Consider the following 26,501-nt stretch of genomic DNA (forward strand, 5'->3'; position numbering starts at 1 on the left):
TGCCTTTTAAATGTTGCAATTGTACTAACCACCACTTCCTCTGACAGCTCATTCCATACATGCACCACCCTCTGTGTGAAAAAGTTGCCCCTTAAGTCCCTTTTAAATCTTTCCCCTCTCATCTTAAACCTATGCTCTCTAGTTTTGGACTCTCCCACCCCGGAGAAAAGATCTTGACCCTATCAATGCCCCTCATGATTTTATAAACCTTTATAAGGTCACCCCTCAGCTTCTGATGCTCCAGGGAAAACAGCACCATTATATTCAGTCTCTCCCTATTGCTCAAACCCTCCAACACTGGCAACAGCCTTGTAAATCTGTTTTGAACCCTTTTAAGTTTCACAACATCCTTCCTAGAGCAGGGAGACCAAAATTGCACGCAGGATTCCAATAGTGGCCTAACCAACATCCTGTACAGCTACAATGTAACTTCCCAACTCCTTTACTCAATATGCTGACCAATAAAAGCAAGCATTTCAAATGCCGCCTTCACTATCTTATCTACCTGCGATTCCACTTTCAAGGAACTATGAAGCTGTGCTCCAAGGTCTCTTTGTTCAACACCGCTGCCCAGGACCTTACCATTAAGTGTATAGGTCCTGCCCTGGCTTGTCTTTCCAAAATGCAGCAACTCACATTTATCTAAGTTAAATTCCATCTGCCACCCCTCAGCCCATTGGTCCATCTGATCACGATCCTGTTGTACTCTGAGGTAACCTTTTTGCTATCCACTACCCCTCCAATTTTGGTGTCATCTGCAAACTCACTAATTATATCTCTTGTGCTCACATCCAAATCATTTATATAAATGACAAAACACTGTGGACCCAGCACCGATCCTTGTGGCACTCCACTGGTCACAGGCCTCCAGTCTGAAAGACAACCCTCACCGCCACCCTCTGTCTTCTATCTTCGAGCCAGTTCTGTATCTGAATAGCTGGTTCTCCCTCTATTCTGTGTGATCTAACCTTGCTAACCAGGCTAGTTTTAACTAAAAAATGTGAAAGATCAAGTTTGGGAAGATGTGATAAATTAATTGGAGAAGACAAAGCAAGAGATCAAAATAGCAATAAGGGAATAAGAGAGAATTTAACCATACCCCTTAGCATTCAATGGTGTTGCAGTTGCTGAACCCCACATCGTCAACATTGACCAGAAGCTGCACTGGACCAGCCATACAATTACTGTCACCAAAAGAGCAGTTCAGAGACTAGGAATTCTGGAATGAGTAATTCACCTGCTGTCTGCCCAGTGCCTGTTCACTATCTGTAAAATACAAACCAGGAGTGTGATGGAATACTTTTCTACTAATCTAGATGAGTGAGGTTCCAACAACACTCAGGAAGCTTGACACCATCCAGGACAAAGCAGCCCTCTTGATTTCCATCTCATCCACTGTCTTGAGCATTCACTCCCTTCACCATCAATGCACAGTAGCAGCAAGATGTATCATGCACAGGATGCATAAGATAGGCAGTGATACTCCATAAACGGCACCTTCCAAACTTGTGACCTGTACCACCTAGAAGGACAAGGGCAACAGATGCATGGGAACAGCACCATTTCTAAAATCCCCTCCAAGCCACACATGATCCTGACTTGGAACTTTGTCACCATTCCTTCAGTGCCATTGGGTCAAAATCCTACAGCTGTCTTTCCAATAGCACTGTGGGTGTCCCTACATCTTAACATCTGCAGCAGTTCAAGAAGGCAGCTCACCCCTAAGCCATTTAGGGATGTCCAGTAAATTCTGGCCAAGCTAGTCCTGCCTCATGTGCCATGAACAAATAAAGAAAAGGGAAATGAAGGCAGGAAGGGACAAGGGAAGGGTAGAGTAGACAAACCTAAGAGTAAACCACTTGTGAGAATATTAAAAAGCAAATGATAGTCAGTACCTATTCCTTCATGATTTGCTGCCTGAGAGAAGTTTGGAGTTTAATAGGTTGCTCATACTAATTGATGACTTAATTTTCCTGAATGCCAGAGGACACCTCTAGTTGAAATCAGAATGAATTGAATGCCATTATAGGTGATACAGAGTTCAACTGATTGTATAAGACGCTATTTTTCATGTCAATAGTGAAAACGATCCTTTTGCTGGTGACCACAAAATACAAACCAATGCTGTTAAACAATCACAAGCCAGTTAGGTCAACATCTGTCATTGAGAAAATGTTAAGAGTATATTATAAATAATTTAACAGAACAGCATTTAGCAATGCATAATATTATCAAGCAGAGTCAGCACAGCTTCATGAAGAGGAATTCATGTCTGACAAATTTATTACACTTTGAGGGAGTAGCAAGCAAGGTGGATAAAGGGGAACCAGTAAATGTAATATTCAGGTCATTCTGCTATAACGTGACAGTTACGTTCCTCTGCAACTTCATTCTATAGAGAATTATCCTATGGAAAACAGCTATAGAAAATCGTGCTGTAGAAGATTGCTATACCCATTCAGTAAAAACGTCATGTTATTCAAACGCCATTTACAATTCGCCAATCGTGTTGTAGCCAATTTGCATTGACAAAACTTGTGTTATACTGAATGACCTGTATTTGGATTTTCAGAAGGCATTCAACAAGGATAAGGCAACATAATAAGAGCTCGTGGTATTGAGGAATAGTATATGAGCATGAATAGAGAACTGGCATAAAGGGGACATTTTCGGGTCAGAAAACCAACTAATGGACCTGTGCATCTTCTTCCCACCTATCCGCTCCACCCTCCCCTCTGACCTATCACCTTCACCCCCACCTTCATCTACCTATCGCATTCTCACCTACCTTCTCTCCCAGCCCCACCCCCTCCCATTTATCTCTCAACCCCCTTGGGTCCTCCCACATTCCTGATGAAGAGCTTATGCCCAAAACATCAACACTCCTGCAACTCTGATACAGCCTGACCAGCTGTATTTTTCCAGCAACACACTTTTTGCCACAGAGATCAATGCGGGGGCCACAATTATTTACAAATAAATGAGGAAAGAGAATGTACTATAGTCAACTTTGCAGATACGTAAAAATAGGTAGGAAGGCAAGTTGTAAGGATGATTCAAAAAGTCTACAGAAGGATACAAACAAGTTTAAAGAGTGGGTAAAGATGTGGCAGATGGAACAATAATGTGGAAAATATAGGTTATCCACTTTGGCAGGAAGAAGAGCTGAATTTATTTAAATGAAGCAAGACTACAGAAAGCTGCAGCACAGAAGGATTGAAGGTGGTTGTGCATGAATCACAAAAGGCTGGCATGCAAGTTCAGCAGGTAATACAGAAGGCAAATGGAATCTGTCTTTATCTCAAAAAGAGTAGAGTATAAATAAGGAGGACATGCTAAAACTATCCTAGGCAGTAGTTAGAACCGTGAACAGTTTTAGTCCCCTGATCTTAGGAAAGATATACTGATATTGGAGACAGTCCAGAGAAGGTTCATTATGTTGATCCCAGATATGGAAAGATTTTCTTATGAGAAGATGAGTGGGTTTTGCCAGTATTCATTAAAATTTAGAAGGATGAAAGGAGACCTTATGGAATTATACATGACTCTTAAAAAGCTTGACATGTTGAATGTGGCAGGTTCTTTCCCCTTGTGGGAGAATCCATGACCAGTAGACGTAACCTCAGAATAGGGGGCCCCCCATTTAAGATGGACAAAGAGAATGTTTTTCCCTGAGGATAGCAATTTGGTGAAATTCTTTACCAGAGAGGGATGTCGAGGCAGGGTCATTAAGTATGTTCAAGGTTGCAACAGATAGATTTCTAATTATTTGGAAAATCAAAAGTTCTGGTAAAGGCAGGAAAGTGATGTTCAGGATTATAACATTCACCATGATCTCAATGAATGGCTGAGTAGACTTGATGGTCTGATTGGCCAACTGCTGATGCAACACCTTTTGGTCTAATTATATAAAATGCTTATTCATCATATAGATACAACATATGGGGCATGTACAAATTGATTACCATTTAATAATGGCTATTCTAAGGATTACAATTCTGCAAGTGTTGAGGCCAGGTCGCCCCTTTATTTGGCTTCTTTTCTCAAGTTATCTACTTCACCATTGAGATTGTGGTATTGGCAGGAAACAACAAGACTAGGATCATCCCCAATGCTGTGTACAGCACCAGCAAAAAGATGGTCAAGGAAGTATTTAAAGCCACAATGTTCTTTTCAGAATCACACCTTATATCAGAGAAAGAACTTGTTTAGGCTATAGAGAGCTGCCAACTTCAGATTGTTCAGCAGTTTGCCTTGTGATCGCCGCTGAGTTCATTGATGTGTTTCAGCTCCCTGTCAATTATAATAGAATCATTGAATCTCAAGAGTGAGGAAACAGGCCTTTCGGCCCAACAAGACGGAAGAGTAACTCATCCAAACCCATTCTCCTATCCTATTATCCTATATTTACCCCTGACTAATGCACCTAATCTACACATCCCTGAACACTATGGGCAATTTAGCATGGCCAATTCACCTAACCTGCACATCTTTTGGATTGTGGGAGGAAACCAGAGCACCCAGAGGATACCCATGCAGACACTGGGAGAATGTGCAAACAGTCACCTGAGGCTCGAATCAAACCTGGGTCTCTGGCACTTTGTGGCATCAGTGCTAACCACTGAGCCACCATGTCACCCCAATTATGTGTTTCCCTGTCTCCAAGTTTAGTGAGTGCCAGTTATCAGGTCCCCTCCAAATTCATGATTCATCCCATCATGCAGATGCTGTTTTGATACTGTGTCAGGGAAATTTTGAGTCCGAAAGTAAATGCCAGCTCTGACTCGAGTGGATCAACTATACTGGCCTCTCCCAGTTTTCAGCTCCGAAAGGGATTGATTTCAATCAGATCTCACTCTATTTCTGTTATTGAAAGATCATATCTGCAGAGTTAGAAGGATCTGACTAAGTGTAAAGAATACATTTTTTAAAAAGGTACGAATAACTGATTATTAACAACTTGTGAATTAACAAGTTAGCACTTGTAAGTTCACAAGTTGTTAAGCCCGAAGTAAATAAAGCACTTCAAACACTCTTAACAGGCAATTCTGAAATTTATGTAAGTGCAAGTGAATAATGGTTATTTGCTTTTGAACTTAGACATTTGCCTGTTTTAATCTTGGATATTATAAGTCTGACGATCGTATTAAAAACTTTGTGTAATTACATCATTCCAAATGTTTAGCACCTGCAGTTACTATCATGAACTAATGTTATGTGACAGACCTTATTATAGGAAAGATTCTAAGTGTATTCTTCAAACCCTACAACATTGTGTGTGTGTGTGTGTGTGTGTGTGTGTGTGTGTGTGTACAAGAGAGAAAAAGTGCGTGTATGGTGTAAGGTGAAATTTAAAAGACTTTTGGAAAAAATATGTAAGTTGTTTAAACTGGTTAAAGAATGATCAAATTAATTTGAGGTATGTTCTGCAAAATAGTGAAAGCTGGCTGCTGTAACAGAATAAGAATAATATGAGCTATGAAAGAAAAAAGGCAGTTTAGGATCAATGATGGACAATCTGCTCTAAATCTTAAACTAAAGCAGATGTGGAGACAAAGCCGAGCTAATGTTTTGAGTCCTGTGAGACTTCTTTAGAATTGCTCCAAACCTTGTTGCATACAATAATTAAAGAAAGTATTAAACTTCCACACCACCTACCCGAGTCACAATTAACTAAGGACCAGAGCTCACATTGAGGCACTAACTACAACATCATCTGTAGTAGCTTGAATGATCTGCCTCCCTCAGCTCCTACTCTCCTTCAGCACTGAACATCACGATTGATGTGGTTTGTAATGAGTCACATGAGGCAGTGAGAAAATCTGGGCTCTGACTTGTAAATCATTAATCACATTGTCTGCACAAATATCAGCTAACATAGATAGCATACAATCCAGTTTGACTTTTTGAGTAAAAATAGTTTCATGTTAATTAACTAAATAATAACTTAACTTTCTCTAACTTGCAAAAAACAGCTGTTGGTTTCCATTTTAAAACCTGAGCTATCTTCCTATTATTAATGGCGATACCCACAACAACCAAGTCTATGCAGCTGAAGGGAATTGATACAAGGAGTTGAAGAACATGTTCAAGGGCCCTCTTGTGGCACAATGGTAGTGTCCCTACCCTGAACTGAGAGATGGGTTCAAATTCCACCTGCTCTAGTGTTGTGTACTAACATCTCTGAACAGGTTGTTTAGAAAAGTAGGTTGTTTTTAAAAAAATAGGTTAAATAAAGAAAACATAAAAATGTCTTTAAAAAAAAGCCCTTGTGCACAGGTAATATCCCTATCTTTGAGGCAGGAGACCTGGGTTCAGGTTCCATCTGCTCCAGAGCCATGTCTGAACAGCTTAAGAAAACCTCTTTCTTAAAAAAAAAGCTTCCAACATCATCCTAATTAAGTTCAAGGAACAGCATCTTATCTTCAAGCTAGGAACGTCATAGTCTTCCAGAAAACAACAATGATTTCAATAATATCGGTTCAAAATCTGTCTTCATATTTTCAGATTCAAATTCTAAATTGGAGAAAGGCCAATTTTGATAGTATTAGGCAAAAACTTTCAAAAGCTGATTGGAGGCAGATGTTCACAGGTAAAGGGACGACTGGAGAATGGGAAGCCTTCAGAAATGAGATAACGAGAGTCTAGAAACAGTATATTTCTGTTAGGCTGAAAGGAAAGGCTGGTAGGTATAGGGAATGCTGGATGACTATAGAAATTGAGGATTTGAATAAGAAAAAAGGAGGAAACATATGTCAGGTATAGACAGGATAGATTGAGTGAAACCAAAAGAGAAAATGCTGGAAAATCTTAGCAGGTCTGGCAGCATCTGTAAGGAGAGAAAAGAGCTGACGTTTCGAGTCTACATTTAGACTCAAAACGTCAGCTCTTTTCACTCCTTACAGATACTGCCAGACCTGCTGAGATTTTCCAGCATTTTCCCTTTTGATTTCAGATTCCAGCATCCGCAGTAATTTGCTTTTATAGATTGAGTGAATCCTTAGATAAGTATAAAGGGAGAGGAGTATACTTAAAGAGAGATCAGGAGGGCAAAAAGGGGACATGAGATAGCTTTGGCAAATAGGGTTAAGAAGAATCCAAAGGGTTTTTACAAATACATTAAGGACAAAAGGGTAACTAAGGAGAGAATAGGGCCACTCAAAGAACAGCAAGGAAGCCTTTGTGTGGAGCCGCAGGAGATGAGGGAGATCTAAACAAGTATTTTGCATTACTATTTACTGTGGAAAAGGACATGGAAGATATCAAATGTAGATAAAAATGTCCATATTACAGAGGAGGAAGAGCTGGATGTCTTGAAACGCATAAAAATGGATAAATCCCCAGGACCTAATCAGGTGTACCCTAGAACTCTGTGGGAAGCTAGGGAAGTGATTGCTGGGCCTCTTGCTGAGATATTTGTATCATTGATAGTCACAGGTGTTATGTTGTTATGCTTATATTAATAAGAGTTCAGAAAATTGAGTGGTAATCTAATTAAACCATATAACGTGAAGGATTTGACAAGTTGGGTGCAAAGACCATGTTCTCCTTATGGTGGAATCTAGAACTAGGGTCACAATTTGAATAAGTTATCTCCCATTAAAGAGAGAGGAGAGCTAGAATTTCTTCCCTCAGAGTTGTTGATCTTTGGAATACTGTATCCCAGTGAGCACTGGATGCTGGATCATTGATCATATATGCATGTCTGTGGTTGAATTGTTTCAGCTGCAAGAGAGTCATAAGATCATTGGGGGGAGAGAGAGGCAGGCAAGATGATCAAGTTGAGGCCAAGACCAATTCAACCATTACTTTTTGCAATGCAGAGCAGGCTTGAGGGGTTGAATTACTCACTTCTATTTATTCTGCTCTTTTGTTCTCTTGACTGGTACCTTTCTACAGCAGTGACTTGGTAAGCAAGTTCCAGCTAGCAGTGACCAGGAGCAGGAGTCACTTAGTTGCTTAGGAGGGAGAGATGTGATGTAAAATTATTCCCATTGTCTGAGCCGTGGAATCACAGATATCTGCTTCATTTAATTGGCAGTGAGAGGTTGATGGTAATGGTACAAATTTGTACATGTGTCTCACACACACATTTGTCTATGTAATGAGTCAGTTTATGTAAAGCTGTGCTCCGTTGACATCTTTGTTTTTCTTTGCAGGGTGATAATGTTCTACATTGCTTTGAAGTGTCCACTCCAGATGCCACTTTAACCCAAGGTAAAATTAATTGACTGGGAATGACTATCTCTTGAATCTCTCTCAGACAGCACCTTTGTAATCCTCCATTTTTACGTTCTTGCATCTTTCCCCTTGTGCTATGGGTCATGACTGATTCCAATGTATTGACTGCAGTGGAAATGCTCACTGTCTTCCATCCCACTGTCCATGCATTGTCAGACTTTGCCTGCCTTTGTTGAGAAAAGCACAGCAGGTCAGGCAGCACCCAAGGACCAGGAGAATTGATGTTTTGGGCATAAGCCCTTCATCAACAATGAGGCTTGTGGGTCGGGGCTGAGAGAGAAATGGAAGTGGGGAGTGGGGTTGGGGGAGGTAGCTGGGAAAGCAATAGGTTTATGAGGGTGAGGGAGAAGGTAATAGGTCAGAGGGGGCAATGATGGACGGATCCGGAGGGCGGTGCCACATTGGAGGCTTGGGACTGGGATAATGAGGGGGAGAACAATGAGGAAGCTGTTGAAATCCACATTTATCCCATGTGGTTGGAGGGTTCCAAGGCGGCATATGAGGCATTCCTCCTCCAGGCGTCTGGTGGTAATGGTTTGGCGATGGAGGTGGCACATGACCTGCATGTCCTTGACAGAGTGGGAGGAAGAGTTGAAGCATTCAGCCACGGGGTGGTGGGGTTGGTGGGTGCGAGTATCCCAGAGATGTTCTCTAAAACAATCTGCAAGAAGGCGTCCTGTCTCCCTGATGTAGAGGAGACCACACTGGGTGCAATGGATGCAGTAGGTGTCATTGGTAGAGGTACAGGTGAATTTCTACCTTTGGTCTTACTTTAACTTTGTGTGAATCTCCAGTGAATCAATGCATGACAGATTTGAAGTCCAAGGGTGTTGCCATGGTGCCCAAACTTGCACTGGATGTGATGTCGTGTGAAGTAATTCGAGTACTGCAGCTCACTGAGAACTCCATTGTGCCCATCAGCTACAACGTGCCCCGCAAGGTAACCAATAATGATCAGAAACTGGGAGCTCAGTTCACTTGACTCAATGCACAGCCCTTAGTTCTGAGGCTAGATGTGGTGAGATAGAAATTAGTTCAATGGTTTCACTGAACTTAAGACATTTGGTCCACCTCACCCAACTGACCAATCTGATCTCTTCCTAATTCTGTAATATTTTTCTTTATTACGTATTTCCTCTCAACAATTGCATTTCCCTGAGTTCCAGCAGTCATGTATGACAATTTCTTCCATATTCTTATTGATTTTTATTTGGAAACTTTTCTTCTGATATTCTCTTTCTGCCTCAGCACCACCTTGAGTGTACAGTTTCCCTCACAATTGATCACAGTTCCACTAATAAACACCCACACATGCATCCCCAAACCCTATAGGTAACAACCTAACAATTAGCCTCTCAATTTAACAATCATTTCAGTATAAAATTGGCTTGGAGAAGTGAAGGCATTGTTGTATTGCTGGACTGGTAGTTCAGAGATCCAAGTACTATTCTGGGGAAGACCATAAGAACTGTGTTTGAATCCCACCATGGCAGACGGTGAAGTTTGCACTCAAATAAAATCTGCAATTAAATTTCCAATGATGACCATGTCCAATTATATCTGGTTCACCATTGCACTTTCGGAAGGAGGGCTGTTGTCCTGGACTACACATGACTCAAGACCAATGTATTGTGCTTGGTTCCTAACAGCCCTCTGTGGTAGTCTAGCAAGCCACCCAGTTGAATCAAACTGCTTAAAAAGCCTCAGAAAAGGAATGAAACTGGATGGACCATCCGGCATTGCCCTAGGTATCAGAAATATTAATAACAACCTCAGCCCTTTGGCCTTGCAACATCCTTATAGCATCTGGGAACTCGTGTCAAATTGTTTCATAGGCTAGTCAAGCCTGACATGGTCAAGGAATCACATCTGAAAATGTTCCAGAATCCACGAATACCATCCCAGTGGTATGTACTGTCCAACCAGAGGGCAGCAGAGGTGATGACACAGTGACAGTTATTTAGGAGGGAGTTTCCATGGGAGTCTGAAACGTTAACTCATGATCCCATGAAGAGTCATGGTGTCAAACATGGTCACGGATACATCCTCATGATTACCAGGAATTCATTGTCCCTCGGCTGATCAGTCAGTACTCCTCCATGTTGAACAATACTTGGAGGAAACGCTGAGGCAGTAAGGGCACAGAATATATTCTGGATGGAGAGCATCAATATCCATCACCAAACGTAGCTCAGCAGCACAGCTACTTACTGAACTGGTTGAGTTCTAAAGGACATGACTGCTAGGTCTGTGGTAGGGTGTGAGGGAACCAATATGAGGGAAAAGAATATTTGATCTCCTTCCCAACATCTGCCTACTGCAGTTGCACATGCTCATATTAGTATCAGTAGGAGTGACCACCATGCAATCCTTGTGGAAACTGTGGCTCATCTTCATATTACTGATCTAGCAACTAAGATTGGGCATTTAAGGTGCTGTGGACCATCAGCTGCAATGCAATTGTACTTAAATGAACTGTGTGACCTCACATCTCCATTGTACATCTCCTGCTCTGCCATTACTATAAAGTCAGGGGGATTAATCCTGGATCAATAAAGAGTGCAGGAGGGCATGCCAGGAGCAATGCCAGCACTCCTAAAATTGAGACATCAACTTTGTGAAGCTATAACAAAACTTAATTCTACAAACAACCGATGGACTGTAGTCCTGCAGTGCTGTATAATCCAGTCATGAAAAATAGTGAATGTTTAGCAGCTCACTCTATTGTGGAGGAGACTTGCATCCACAGTGATGGGGGTATCCTAGCTCATAAATGTAAGGCTGAAGTATTTGCAGCATCTTCATCCAGAAGTGCCAGATAGATGGGCAGTATGGAAAATTGTCCAGATATATCCTGTACACGAAAAGCAGGGCAATGTAACCTGGCCAGTCTTGCTCATCAGTAATGTGATAGAAAGTATAATCAACAGTGCTACCAAGCAGTACTTGCTTTGCAATAAACTGCTCACTAACACAAAACTACAGCCTTGGATCAAACATTATCAAGACCTGAGCTCCAGAAGTGAAATGAGAGTGACTGCCCTTGATATCAAGGCCACATTTTACCTAGCAAAACAACAGTCAATTCAAATCACAGGAAAATTGTCCGCTAGTTGGAGTCAATCCTAGCACAAAGGAAGATGGTTATGATTGTTGGAGGTCAGTCATCTCTACTCCTGGACATCACTTCAAGAGTTCCTCGGGATAGTCTTCTAAACCTAACCATCTTGAGCTACTTCATCAATGACCTTACCTCCATCATAAGCTCAGAAATGGGAATGTTCACAAATGATTGCACAATGTTCAGCACTATTCACAACTTGTCAAATACCGAAGCAGTCCACAGTCAAAAGCAGCTAGACTTGGACTTGGGCTGACAACTCTGATGCTGCCTGACCTGCTGTGCTTTTCTAGCACCACTCTAATCTGGACTCTTGGGCTGACAAGTGGCAAGTATAATTTGAGCTGCACAAGTGGTAGGTAATGACCATTTCCAACAACAGAAAATCTATCCATCATCCTTGACATTCAGTGGCGTTATCATCACTGGACTAGCCATATATATAAAACTGTGGCTATACAAGCAGTTCAGAGCCTAGGAATCCTGCAGCAAGTAATTTACCTCCTGACTCCCCTTAGTCTGTCCACGATCTACAAGGCACAAGGAACATGATGGCATAGTGCTCAGTTGTCTGGATAGGCACAGCTTAAGAAGCTCAACACCATCTGGGACAAAGCAACCTGCTTGATTGGTACCATAGGCATAAACATCACTTGCTCTACCAATGATGCACAGTCACCACAGTGTGTAGCACCTATAAGATGCCCTGCAGAAATTCACTAAATGTCGTTGGACCACCCCTTTCAAACCCACTACTACCATCTAGAGGGACAAGGACAGCAGATACTTGGAAAAATCGCCATCAACACTTGCAAGTTCCTCTGCAAGTAACTCACTGTCCTGATTTGGAAAGATTTCACCTTTCCTTAAGTGTCACTGTGTTAAAATCCTGGAACTGTCTCCCTAACAGTATTGTTGGTACATCTAGGCCAAATGCATTTCAGAGGTTCAGGAGCTTCCCAGCAATACCTCAAGGGTAATGACGGATGAGCAATAAATGCTGTCCCTGGCGGTGAGCTGACATCTTAATAAATAAAACAAACTGTGTAAGCAATGATCTTCTTCAACAAATATTACCAGTATACTTATGTTTTGTATTTATTATCACAGTCTCTCCACGAATTCCATGATGATTTATTCCCAGACACTCCTGGTAAAGTTCCTTCAATATCTGCACTGGACTGGTTCAATGGATCTAATGAGCAGGTAGATATCACCCTCCCGTAGTCTACATCTGTCTATGTCCCTCCTGAATTGAGTTTCTTATTCAATCTTTCTTTCTGTGTCTCTCACCGTCCCTTTCATTCTGTGTCCTAATCTCTCTCCACACGTGGCCACTGGGTTCCAGTTCTGTGTTTCAGCTGTATGTATTTACAAGTTGCTGTCATTGGTGTTTGTTCCTTCAGGTACTGAAAGTTTCTTTAGATCCAGGCAAACGCACAAAGCAGAGTTTCACCTCCATTGCTATTCCCAGTCTGCGGGAAACCTCAACACAATTGAGACAACAAGCTCGCAGGGAAGAAAAAGAAATGGAAGACATGTCTTGGGGAATGGGAAAATCAGTAAGTAGTATTTCAATCACTCAGAGTAAGTGACAGTCCAATTCTGCTGATATAATGGGACATTAATAAAGTAATGGGATAAATGGATATTAAATAAACTCATCATTGCACACTTAATTAATTGTTCTTGCAAACCACATGATTAATTAAGACAGGTACAGGTTGAGAGAAAATATGTGTTCCCATTCTTGACAAAACCAGTAGAAACCATCCCTCTAAACAGAATCTACTGCAAATCAGACCTTTGGCTCTGCCAGAGTATTCACAAAAACGGAGCTCCCCATTGCTCGGTACAGAGTGAGTGAGTGAGTAAGTGAATGGTTAACATAGTGGCAGCAACAATGGAATAGTTCAAATGGGATACAATGGCTGGTGGAGAAGTAGTAGATGATAGGTGGTTCATAGGCTCCTGAGAGCTTTGATAGCCAAGGCTTTATCACAAGAGAAGAAGCATATAAAACATTGCCATTTTGCTAGTTCCACCTCACCTTAAGAAAGTATTCAATCCTGGACACCATGGGTATATATCACCATGGGAGATGATAGAAGACACAGATACCTGGGATAATAAAACTGTGTGTTACAATGACAGAGTAGTTCAACTGAGATGATATTATAAGGAGTTGTGTATTGTGTGGAATTGAAGGTGTTAAAGAATGGTCTGACTGAGTGTAATTGATAAAAGTGGAGAATTACTCTCTGCTGTAAAGCAACCTAAAAAATTCAGAATGGGAGGGTGAACTGAGCAAAAATTAAATTATGGCATCTTAAAATTAAAGCATGTCATAATAACAAGCATGCTTCTCCAGAACTAGTCAAGATTTTTCAAGCAGATGAATATTGGAAAATAATAGAATCATAGAATGCTGCTGCATAGAAAGAGGCCACTCGGTCTGTCATGCCTTTTCCAGTTCTTTGGTAAAGTATTCCAATGAGCTCCATTTCCCTGTTTATTCCCTACAGCCCTGCACATTATTCCTTTAAATATTTATTCTATACAAAGCTTCTACTAAATTTGCTTCCCTGCCCTTCCAGGTCCAATGCAAGAAGTAGAAAGAAATAAATTGAGGGACTGGCTTTAAGACAATAGAACCAAAGTTTTATTTATGATACCAGAACTGAATGTATAATTCCTGTTTCTGTCTGTGATTAATAGCGGGTATGTTGAATGATTCACAGAGGTGTAGTCTGAGAGATTGATAGTGCATGCAGCATTGATATGATTGATAGTGGATATGGTCACAATGATTATCTGGTTTACAGTAAATGTGTCCTTGGTGGGCTTGACAGATTATAAGTGGTGACACCATGAAATGCAATAAGTGGATCGAAGTAAATCTTCTCAGAGAAACTTGATGATATTGTATTGCCCACTGGAAATGCCCTTCAATTCCCAAAGTCTGATCTACAGTTAAATATTGGTTGACATGTATTATGATTCCTGTACATCTGATCTCTTTTCAAAAAGAGATAAATTTCCCATCTCACCCAAAAAAAACACAAAGGATAAGATTTCAAAGACATTTACAGCAATAAACCAACTAAAATCAATCTATATTAATTAATTGAGTAGCATCATTATGCATCAAACTAAAGAAAAGTTACTTTTACATTAACTAAACACAACTAAATTACTCTTTTGGAACATTTTCACAGAATATTTGCTTCTGGCTAATATGAGAAAGTGATGACTGCAGATGCTGGAGATCAGAGCTGAAAATGTGTTGCTGGAAAAGCGCAGCAGGTTAGGCAGCATCCAAAGAGCAGGAGAATCGACGTTTCGGGCAGCTGAAGAAGGGCTCATGCCCGAAGCGTCGATTCTCCTGCTCCTTGGATACTACCTGACCTGCGCTTTTCCAGCAACACATTTTCAGCTTCTGGCTAATATGTACAAGATTAGAACATACCACAGCTTCTCCCAGCTCTCCCATATGCTCGACTCATAACCAAACCAGGAGGAAACCTCTAGTTCCTTAGAAAATTATTCCACATGATCCAAATTTTCTGGCTCTAGTTATAACCACCTTAGTGACTTCATTCCTCAAATTTCCAAGAGCCCCCAACTGTTCCATTTCCAGATTTTTTAACAGGTATTTATCTACCACAAGCATCCTGTCAACTCAGCAACGCAAAAAGTTCACCTGATTCCCCATGGCAGTAGCTTCTTTGTCTTAAAACAGAAGTTGTTCTAAGAGGTACTGTGTAAAGGTGCTTAACATTTTGAATTTGGAATTCAACATTTGAATGGATTTTGCTTGCCTTTCTCTCCCCATGGCAACCAGATCACACAAGCCTATCTCCCAGCAGAAATGTTAAATTGAACTCTCTGTCCTTCTTACAAAAATTTCCAATTCATTTCAAGATAAAGGGGACATTTATAAAACATAAAACGTCAGCATTGTTGGAACTGTGGAACGTAGGAATGGAGTAGTCCAGTCAGCCTGTCGAGTAAGTTCACCCATTCAATATGACGGTTGATCATCCACTTCAATGCTTATTGTCCACACTATCCCAAATCATTTTACATTGTTGACATTTAGCAATCTGTCAAATCTCTACATTTAACATACTCAATTGCTGAGTTTCCACAAATCTCTGGGAAAGAAAATTCCAAGGATTCACAGCCCATTGTGTAAAGAAATTTCCCTTCATTTCAATCCTAAATGTCATCCCCATTATACTGAAATTGCGTCTCCTGGATGGAATGTCTAAAACTAGGGGGAGCATCTTGCCTGCATTTATCCTGTCTATCCCTTCAAGTATTATAGGTTTCAATGAGATGAGCTTTCATTTTTCAAAACTCTCAAATACAGGCCCAGTTTTCCCAATCTCTCCTTGTCGGACAATTCTGCCATTCCAGGAACAATTCTGTTTTCAGGATTTCATTCCTGATCCACCCTATGTGTTGGTACTAATGTGAACCGCAAACTCTAGCTGTTCACCATTCTCCAGCAGGATGGCCTGTAGCCACATGCTGTGATATTCTTGATCCTGGCCACCATGCAGACAAGGCACCATCCTAGAGTTCATATTTACTGCCACAAAAATGTCTGCCTGATCTCCTAACTATGGAATACCCTTTCACTATTGTTTTTTCCATTTTTCTTTTTCTGTTATGTATAACTGAGCCACCCATAGTGCCACATACTTAGCTCTGGCTCAGGACTTCCCCCTCAGGAACCACTATCTTCACTATAAAATATAAAATGGAAAACAGATTAGCAAGCCAGATAGATTTGGGGACTCTTACAATACATGCTGGTTCATGTAGCTGCCAGTTGGGCTGTTACCCACTCCTTCTACATACACACCTGTGGTATGACCACCTCCCTAAATGTGTCACTCTGTGGTTCTCTGCTTCATGGATACCCAACAGTAACTCCAACTGAGATCAATATTTTAGAGCACAAGCTTATGCAGTTGATATTTCCTGCAGATTCATTCATGTAGGACAAGTGGTGTATCTGTGACTTCCCATATATGGGAAGGACATTTATTCCACTTGGTCAAGCTGACCTGCCATGTCATAACTTTAAAACCTAATATTACAGTTAGAATAAGTAGAATAACTTAAATACTTTCTTGCCAATCAGCTTCTTCCCTGTACCAAAGTAAGAGCCAATTACTAATTACTAAGAGCCAATGCTAATAAAGGTAAGAAAAGAAATGAGTGCCCTTACACACCAAACTCCAAATTTGCACTCTGTCCACACAAAGCACCTCTCGATGCAGACATGGCAGTACTGAGGAAAGACCTCCATTATCCCCTCCCAAAACATTTAACTTCAAGCTTTTCAAATCCAATTTTAACCAGCTTAACCTCACAGTCAATGTATAATACTTTAAGGCCGGAATAAAATGTAATTTCTCTTAACTAAAGAGTAATTCTTCATTAATTGCTAAATTAAAGAAAAATTAGCCTTTAGATAAAAATAAATGCATTTAACTCCCCCATTCATCATCTCTCACTACACCTATTTACTCCCAGCTGGAGCTAGAACAACAAATTCAATACAGAGATTTGTCTTCCCTCGTCCACAAGATCGAAAATAGTCTGGAGATCCATCAAGCAAACAACTTATGTAGTACTGTTATCATATTAACATGTACTAAGTTGTTTCACAGGAATTATCATACAAAATTTGAAGCCAAATCACGTAGAGATTTAGAACATTTGAGTAAAGTGGCTTTGAGGAAGTCTTCCAGTAGCAGAGATATGGAGAGGAAATTCCAGAGTTTGGAGATCAAGCAGTTGAAAGCACAGCCATCGATAGTGGAGCAATAAAATTGGGAATGATTAAGAGGCCATTAGGAAAGTGTAACAAAACTGAGGGAAATTACCCAGGTTCCAGGACACTTGTTCCTGATGGCAGTGTTTGTTCCTCAACTTTAGCCTAACCTTAGATTATTTGCATGAAAAGTTTCAATTTGTTTTGAGCACAACATTTGCAATTACTGCTGTCTGTTCTCCCCTTTTTCCCGAGCTTCCTGTTTAGGGTTGCATGTGTTCTTTTTAAAATAAATTTCAGGTTGATAATGGACAGACATCATCATCGAGTTCCATCAGCTCAATGACCTCATCATCCATCACCTCTCCGAGCAGCACCAGCTCAAAGTCCACCGAATTTGTAACAACCCCTCAAGGCCAGAAATCTCTCCACAGCATCTTGGGTGAGTTAGAGGGAGAAGCTGAAAAGCTGTTTCTCAATGCCATGGGGGAGTTCGAACTATTTGCTACAATCAAGCAACTGCTTCAGCAGCAGAGAAAATGAAGCTGAAGTTCGAGCAATCTAGAAGGGATTAGAAGATTGGTTGATAAGCACAGGTGACAAACTGTATGGGGTCAGAATGGCAGTTTGATCTGCTTGCCATGTAGCATTGGGAATGACAATGTCTGGAGCAGGTTAGGTACTGGTATACTTGCTAGGTGGGTCAGGACTTGACACTTGGGTGTTCTCTCTGTGTGGGTTCTAGACTGAGAGTGCACTGACCTTTTCGGGGGAGAAGGAATGACAGTATGGTATACTATGCTGGTTCAGGACTGAGCACAGTGTACTCACTGTGTAGAGTGGCAACTGACCCTCTGGTGTCTTAGCTGTGTGGAACTAGAACTCAGATCATTTGTGTGATGCCAGGAGCAGCTAGATGGTATTTTCGTGCTGTGGTGATTATATTTTCAATGTCTTTTATATTTCATTTCTCAGGCAATAATTCAAAATTCAGACATATACAAGGCACAGTGTCTCATCGGGGCACACACATCACTAATCTGAAGGGATTAAACCTGACAACGCCTGGCGAATCTGATGGATTCTGTGCAAATCGTGAACGTGTTGCAGTTCCATTGAAGGTGTCGGGTGGGCAGATTGCTGTGTTGGAGGTGATTATTTGGCAGTGGACTCTGTCGCTTTGTTCGCTTGCAATCCAATTTTACAGCTATATGAAGTGGAAGCTACTTTCAGGGAAGCTTGGGTCAGGACTAAAGTTCAGAGAGTAGGGTACCACCAGGGGTGTTAAGACTGCAGAACAGCTTTATTCTTTATCCAATATTTGCTATACCTGCCCTGGAGTGTTTGAAGTGACAGCTTATAGGAATGTTTACTCCGTATCTAAGTTGTACAGTAACTGTCTGGGAATGTTTGATGAGAGAGTATAGACGAGTTATATTTAGTATCAGCCAGTCTAAGAGTGTCCTGTTGGTTCTTGGTGTCTTGTCTGAGGAATTGTTGCTACCCAGTCCATGAAAATGTATCAAGAGTTCTGAAATCTGATGACTCTGTTTTTATATTCAGTTCATTACAAGTCTTTCTCTTCAGTACTGTTTGTTTTCTGCAGCTCACGAAACCTGGACGGTTGCCGGACAACTCCCTTCCCACCATTCAGAACAGTACAGCGGTCACTGACCTCATCTGGGATCCCTTCGATTGCCATCGGCTTGCTGTCGGTACTGACGCATAGTTTAGGTTTTATACCCTTGCACGCACCAATGTACGATAGAATATTTTATCGTGGAAGCAATTACCTGCAGCAATGTTGTCATATTCAAATAGCTTATTATCTTGTTCCCTCTGGATCTCAAAATGTTCTCAACTGTTCAATCTTTATTACTCATCCCAAGATGTTTTTCTGTGAACTGAGAGAGACTTTATCCAACTTGTGTGCTTTATAACAACCACCTCCTGATGCCACTCTGTCTTCACTTGAAGATCTCGCATGATCTCCCTCTTCTCACTATCAGGCTTTTTCCATTTTAATTCTGTTCATCCAATAGCTGGCTGAAGCTGTTTTCTGTCTCAATAAGCAATGCCCACTTGTCCACTGAGAAAAGAAGAAAAATAATTGCAGGGACATGGTGAAAGACTAAAGAAATGGGACTAACTGGATTGCTCCTCAAAAAAAGTCAAAGTCAGCTTGATGGACAGAATTCCATGTTTCTTTGAGAACTGATTTTGTTCTGATATGTACAGTAACAAGGGAAATGGTTGTCTGTACTAATCTGAGCTCAATTCTTGATAGTTTCTATACTAGCCTTCACATGCAATCCCCCATCACCAACAGTTAGCCTGTGAGCAGGCTGATGGGTCAGTTAATCCATGAAAGTAATCTCTCAAAGGTTGTTTCCGCTGGCGGGAGGATTTGTCACCAGTTTTTTTTAAAAAGTGAACTGGTAAACAGTACAAAAGGAGTGAGTCCTTCCTCATGTATCACTTGTCTGTAAAATGAAATGTTTCAAGTGTGCAATTCTTAACTTAAAGCCCAACTAGCTCAATTGGTTGACCTTCAGGCTTTTAGTCTGAGAGTCCAGGGTTCAAGCCCCTGGACAAGGACCCTTGTGGCAGTGGTATTGTCCCTATCTCTGGGCTCAAGTCCAGGATCAAGTTCCACTTGCCCTGGAGATGTGTCAAACATGCCAAAACAGATTATTTAAAATAACTGCACCTCCAAACTCAACCACAATCCATTGTGAACAAATGTCTCTTTATATCTGCTCAAGTGAGACTCCAGTTAGTTAGTACTCTTGACTTCCAGATAATTAAACACAATTGTATACAAATAACCAGAAACTGAACCTAAGCTACAAGATGAAGAAAACCTTTTGTTATGCAGTGAGTAGGTTATAATCTGGAATGCATTGCCTGTACTGTTGATGGAACCAGAATTAGTAGTGACTTTCAACAGAGAATTGGATAAGTATTTTAAAAGGAACAGTTTGCAGGGCTACAGGAAATAAATGAATAGCTGTAGCAATGAGCTGATGCAGGCATAGTGGCCTTCAGTACTGTATTATTCTGCAAAACTGAAATGCTTCTGACATTATGTATATTTGACTATTGATTTCAGCTGGTGAAGATGCAAAGATCCGACTCTGGAGAATTCCAACTGGAGGACTCTCAGAAATTCTTTCTGACCCTGAGCAAACCCTTTCTGGTGAGACAGTACAGAAAAATGTACTTTTGCCCTCTCAAAAATAGGATGTGAAGTAAAGTTAGTAAATTTATTTCACTAGTAGACTAAGGGAAGTGATAAAGTTGCCTGATGAAGAAAGAGCTATTCAACAAACAAAGGAAAACTGGACAAGGTTATAATAACGTAGTCAGCTCGAGTCCTTGATGTTTGACATCATGACACAGATTTCTGTTGGGTTTAAATTCACTGAGTTTTTACAAAGGACCATGTAAAAAGGTATATGTTTATGGTAGTCAGAATATTGAATGGGTGGAGAACATAAATGTTGAACCCAGTGGCAGGTAACTTACTGAAGTAAACTGCTTTCAATTTAGTATTGGAGATGCTTTATGTAGTAAGGCATGTGATCACTGCCTTACTTTTGTAACCATAGTGATAGCATAGTGATCTCCCCATGGATATCAGCCCCAGGAAGGGTTTCGCTCAATCTGAAATTCAGTTTCACTTGACCTGTTTGGTGCCATATTTGGTTTTATATTGAAAGCAATTATTATCACCTTTCACTGCAGTGATGCCATCCACAACCAAATAGTTATAATGGACTCCAAATTGATTGTCATCAGGAGATACTGTACCATTACAGCCTTTTCATTCATTTAGCTAATGATTGCAAAGAGGCTGAATGGACTGTAATTTTGCAGATGAGAATTTTTCGGTTTCTTTTTCCAGTAAATGTGGTGGTCACTCTTGTTGATACTGTCATGAACTGATAGATTTGCATTAGGCAGATTAGTGAGAATGAAGTAAAGAATACTTTCCTCTTTTGTTGGCTCCCTCACCACCTGCTGCTGACCCAGTTTAGCAACCATGTCCTTCAGAACTCAACCACCTCAGTAAGTAGTGGTTCTGCCAAGCCATTCTCGGTGATGAATTTTGAAGTCCCCATCTCGAGTATGTCCTGTGCCCCTGCCAACCTCTGCACGTAGTCTCGGTGGCATTCAACATGAGAAGGCAGTATGTGTTAGCAAGAGGTTTCTTTGCCCATGTTTAACCTAATCACATGAAATTCCATGGGGTCCACAGTTGATGTTGAGGACTCCAAGGCCCACCCACTTCTGACTGTCTATCATTGTGCTGCCATCTCTGCTGGGTCTGTTATGTATATCCATGGATGGTTATGGTGTTTTTTGGGACATTGTGTGTAACATATGATTCCATGAGTATCACAGTATCAGGCCATTGCTTGACTAATCTCTGAGAATGCTCTCGTAATTTACACTCTAGCCCCCAGAGGTTGGTTATTACCAATGTCAGTGGAATTAGCATTGCTTAATCCCCTGGTATCAAAATCCTGAGATTATCATTGACCAGAAACCGAACTGGACCAGTCATATAAATGCTGCAGTTAGTCTAGATCAGAGATTTGGAATCCTGCAGTGAGTAACTCACAACCTGACTCCCCAGTGCTTGCCCACCTTCTAGAGGTACAAGCTAGGAAAGTGATGGTTAATATTTCCATTTGCTTAGATGTGCGCAGCTCCAGAAACACTCTAGAAGCTTGACACTATCCAGTGTAAATCAGCCTGTTTGATTGGCTTCGCATCCTCTTTCACCACTGATGCTCAGTAGCAGTAGTGCATGCCATCTAGAAAATGCACGCAGAAATCAATTGAGGCTCCTTGGACAGACCCTTCGAAACCTATGATCACTACCACCTAGAAGGACAGGGGCAGCAGATACATCAGAACATGACCAATTGCAATTTCCCATCTAATCCACTCACCATCCTGAATTGGAAATATATTGCCATTCCTTCTGTGTCATTGGATTACAATTCTGGAACTCCTTCCCTAACAGCATTGTGCGTCTACTTACACGATGTGGACTGCAGTGGTTCAACATAGCAGCTCATCATCACCACATTGAAGGCAATAAGGAATGAACAACAATTTCTGGCTTAGCCAGCAATATCCAAATCCCATGGCTAAATGGTTAAAAACTCACTAACTTTCTTCAACAGTGCTGCAAAATCTGTAACCTAGAGGGGTAAGGGTAGAAATATGCAGGAGTACCACCATCTGCAAATTTCTCGTCAAGCCTCTCACCATTGTGAATTGCTGTTCCTTAACTAGGTCAAAGTCCTAAAACTTCCTAACTGTGGGTGTTCCGACATGATATGGACTGCAGTGCTTTAACAAGGTGGTGAGAAGATGGTTGTGAGCTGCCACCTTGAACTTCTGCAGTCCACATAGGTCAACCCACAATGTCCTTAGAGGGAATTCCAGGATTTTAACCCAGTGATAGTGAAGGAACGCTGATTTTTTCCACGTGAGGATGGTGAGTGGCTTGGAGGGGAACTTGCAGGTGGTGTTCTCATGTATCTACTGCCCTTGTCCTTCTAGCTGGAAGTGGTCATGGGTTTGGAATGTGCTGTCTAAATATCTTTGCGTGTTTTATGAATTATAATGTTTTTACAACAGGGGTAATTTGGAACTCTGCCAATTAATTTCGCTAAGTGTCTGCTCCTCTTCTCTGCCAGGTCATACAGAGAAAATCTATTCCATCAAATTCCACCCACTGGCATCTGATATCTTGGCTTCATCCTCATATGATATGACTCTGAGGATCTGGAACATCAGTTCAGGAAAAGAAGAGATCATACTGAGGGGACATACAGAGCAGGTACACTAAACTTAAAACTTTGGGAAGCAAGGTGAAGTACTAAAGAACTTTTTCCTTTGTAGTTGCAGAGGTGAGATTGGTTTTTGGAGTGGCCTGGTCTGAAGTTGATAAAAATACTTCAGTGTGTTGTTGGGTCACAAAGAATCATTGCCCCCAGTATTTGGCCTTGTAGTTTCAGTGGAATTTTCTGCACATTTTGTCCAGGCTTTTTTTTAATTGTCTGCCATGTTCTTTCTCTTAGGCTCTTTTTATTTTTCTTATGCCCACTTTTTATCTATTGTGTATTTGGCCTTCCTGTCGTGCTTTCTCTCTTACACTTTTTAAAAGTTTATTTGTTTCTATCCAGATCTTTAGCCTGTCCTGGAGTCCCGATGGGCAGCAACTGGCAACAGTCAGCAAAGATGGCAAAGTTCGAGTGTATGATCCTCGGCATTCAGTAAACCCTGTGCAGGTAATGACCATTTTCTCTGACAACGTCCAAACTCACCATGTCTGTTTTTCACTTTAAATGTTGGGTTATTTTTCTCTTCCCCTACAAATACTTGTACATGGAATTACCTGATAGCTGTGATGATGCTGATTACACTTTTTGTTTCATTTGCAGGAAGGACCAGGACCTGCAGGCAGTCGGGGGGCACGGATATTGTGGGTTAGCGACGGACGATATCTGCTGATATCTGGCTTTGACAGGTAAGCAAGAAATAATAAAAAGGCACCTTAGGGTTGGGCAATTACAAATGGGACTCTGATTAAAGTAAAGAAAGAGCTTGCATTTCTGTATTTCCTTTCACAACTTTGTAGCATCCCAAAGTGGTTTACAAAAAATTAGATGTTTTTGAAAGGGTTTCAATATAATGTAGACACAGTGCAGCCGACAGGTGGAAACCAAACACTTCCACACAATTTTTTTTTTAATCAACCTACTCAGATGCTATTACATACCTCTGGAGCAGGTGGCATTTGAATCTGGGCCTCTGTTGGGAGACTATCACTAACAATAAGACCATTCCCACACATAGCAACGTGATAATGACTAGGTATTGACTAACGTTCTTGTGATGATAGTTGAGGGATAAATATTAGACAGGAGTCTAGAAGGAATTTCCCCTGTTCTTTTTCAAAATAGGGCCTTGGAATCTTTTATGTTTACCTTAGAGGGCAAGTGAAAGTGCATTGCTTACTCCGTACAACCCCCCCTGACTATCAAAATTATGCCCTTAATTTTCAGGAATGTTCTTAAACCTTCACCCTCTGACTTTGAAGTGAGAATGCTAGCTACGGAGACATACCCAACAAGCTATAGAGGGAATATGGGTTGATGAATATGTGGGTGGAGTATGGAGAGGAAAGGGTGAGGGTGGTTTTATTATGCATGATTGGTTCAATTTGCCATCTTGCATGATTTAATGTAGGAATGAATCACATGGTTATGGAATGATCCATGATAGTGGGATCAGTAGTTCAAAATCTCAATCTGGAGATGATCTATGGGATCACAGCAGATGATTAGACCAGCAGTACTTTCAATTACTGCTTCTGGATTGGGAGATGAACTTTGTGTCTCCCACTAACTGTAAATTATATTGAGTAAAATTCAAGCGTATTGAGGATTCAACGGGACAGCTGTTTTTTGTGTTGCAGCCGCAGTCAGCGACAGATCAGCCTCCATGACGTGGGGTCCTTGGCATTGGGACCAATAGCAACTACTGACATCAGTGCAGCACCATCCACTCTCATTCCTTTCTATGATGACGACACCAACATTGTCTATCTCACAGGCAAGGTCAGTATTCTGCACAAGCCTGCCATTGTAGCTGACTGTTGATGCCTAATCACCATGGCTGTGTTAGGTAACTTACTACTGAAAAGGTAAGTTGCTATGTGACTTAGTTTGCTCGGTGACTATGTAGCTTGATAGTGCTTGTGGATTGCTAGCTCACTAGCTGGGATGTTAGGAGCCAGGTTGCTAGGTGACTGGATCAGATTGCTGAGAGACCAGTTGCTGGGCAACTGACTTAGTTGCAGGGTAACAAGTTGGATTGCTAGATGCCTAAGTTTCTGGTGACAGGTGTTGTTAAATGTCAGGATATCAGGTAAGGCAGTATCTGAGGAGCAGGAAAATCAATATTTTGGGCAAAAACCCTTCATCTGCCTTTCATCCTTTCCTGATGAAGGGCTTTTGCCCGAAACATCGATTTTCCTGCTCCTCGGATGCTGCCTGACCTGTGGTGCTTTTCTAATCTCCAGAATCTGCAGTACTCACTTGCGGAGTGTCAGGATATGTTGTCACTTCTTTTGACACAAATGATGCTGCTTTCTAACAGGGTGATACGAGGGTCCATATCTATGAGATTCAGACTGAAGCACCATATTTCCTGCAGTGCAGTGATTTCAATTCCAATGAACCACACAAGGTAAGATTGAAGTTTTGCTGCAGTACTAATGAGCTGTTTTCTATCACTATCAATTAAATGTTCCATCCTGTTCTGCTGGGGTATTAGACATAATCATTTTGGGCATGAGTAAATAGGAAGAAAAACTGTGTGAAGAGTGGTGAGGAAAGGTGATTTCCTTTGTTGATGTGACAGTTTGCTGAACATGGAGGGACTCAGAACTAAACTGAAAGTGAGGTTGCTGTCTGCATCTTTCCTATAGTCCTGTCATTTTGTTTGGTTTTTATATGTTCATGTACTCACACTTGGCTAATCCACCTAAATTTTCTGAAATTAAATGTGGAATTTGAGGATGGGAGTTTAACTTTTCTTTTTCTGTGTAGTCTACTCACTAGTGCAGGATTAACCAGTCAAACTCTTGCACCTGCACTTGGGTGAGTACCCAGTGTACTGGGGTAGTGACAAGGAGAGGCAGCTGTGTACTGGAGAGCAAGACCCCTCACTTACACCTAAATCTTGACTATAACCCTGGTGTCACATAAACACCTGAGGTAAGACTGATTAATTTGATTTCTTCCCAAGTATAATACTGGCAGTTTTTGAATGTTTTAAGATGAGAGGAATGGGGCATAAGAAGTGGGGGTGAAATCTTGCAGATTGGGTGCGCACAAGGAAAGGATTGGAAATGGTGGAAGGATGAATATAATGAGGAAAAGTGGGAATGAAGAGGATAGGATGGGAAATCAGAGAGAATGGGGTGGGATTACCAGTTGATTTGCAGAAGACTGCTACGAAGAAAAATGGAATTTGTTTGTTTTCTCACTTAGACAAGCCACACAATGCATTGTTACCTTGCATAAGTTAAGTTCTTATCTTTATTTGATCCATTCTAGGGACTCTGCTTTCTACCAAAGACTGAATGCAATGTGAGGGAAGTGGAGATTGCACGAGCCGTGCGTCTGGGGCACAATTCCTTAGAGTCCATTATTTTTACCATTCCACGAGTTAAGGTGAGAAGTTCAGCATTGTCTAAGAAATGTGGGAGCTTTGGGCTGTGTGGACTGACAGTCTGGCAAAGAGCTAAGTACGTCAGAT

The 26,501-nt window shown here is 41.2% G+C and overlaps 1 protein-coding gene across 2 annotated transcripts in view; it reads left to right on the forward strand.

Annotated features, from left to right (window-relative positions):
• Positions 1-26,501, forward strand: part of coro7 (coronin 7) — a 168,978-nt gene that overhangs the window by 135,686 nt on the left and 6,791 nt on the right. For both annotated transcript variants that reach the window (XM_072559696.1, XM_072559697.1), the window contains exons 11-24: positions 8,160-8,217; positions 9,036-9,181; positions 12,473-12,568; positions 12,769-12,924; positions 17,454-17,595; positions 18,129-18,304; positions 18,760-18,868; positions 20,266-20,352; positions 22,871-23,013; positions 23,360-23,464; positions 23,618-23,703; positions 24,655-24,796; positions 25,338-25,427; positions 26,300-26,416. In XM_072559696.1, coding sequence (XP_072415797.1) covers positions 8,160-8,217; positions 9,036-9,181; positions 12,473-12,568; positions 12,769-12,924; positions 17,454-17,595; positions 18,129-18,304; positions 18,760-18,868; positions 20,266-20,352; positions 22,871-23,013; positions 23,360-23,464; positions 23,618-23,703; positions 24,655-24,796; positions 25,338-25,427; positions 26,300-26,416 — 1,653 coding nt within the window. The remainder of the gene's footprint in view (positions 1-8,159; positions 8,218-9,035; positions 9,182-12,472; positions 12,569-12,768; positions 12,925-17,453; positions 17,596-18,128; positions 18,305-18,759; positions 18,869-20,265; positions 20,353-22,870; positions 23,014-23,359; positions 23,465-23,617; positions 23,704-24,654; positions 24,797-25,337; positions 25,428-26,299; positions 26,417-26,501) is intronic.

The sequence above is a fragment of the Chiloscyllium punctatum genome, chromosome 40 (assembly GCF_047496795.1).
Source record: "Chiloscyllium punctatum isolate Juve2018m chromosome 40, sChiPun1.3, whole genome shotgun sequence".
NCBI classification, from domain to species: Eukaryota; Metazoa; Chordata; class Chondrichthyes; order Orectolobiformes; family Hemiscylliidae; genus Chiloscyllium; species Chiloscyllium punctatum.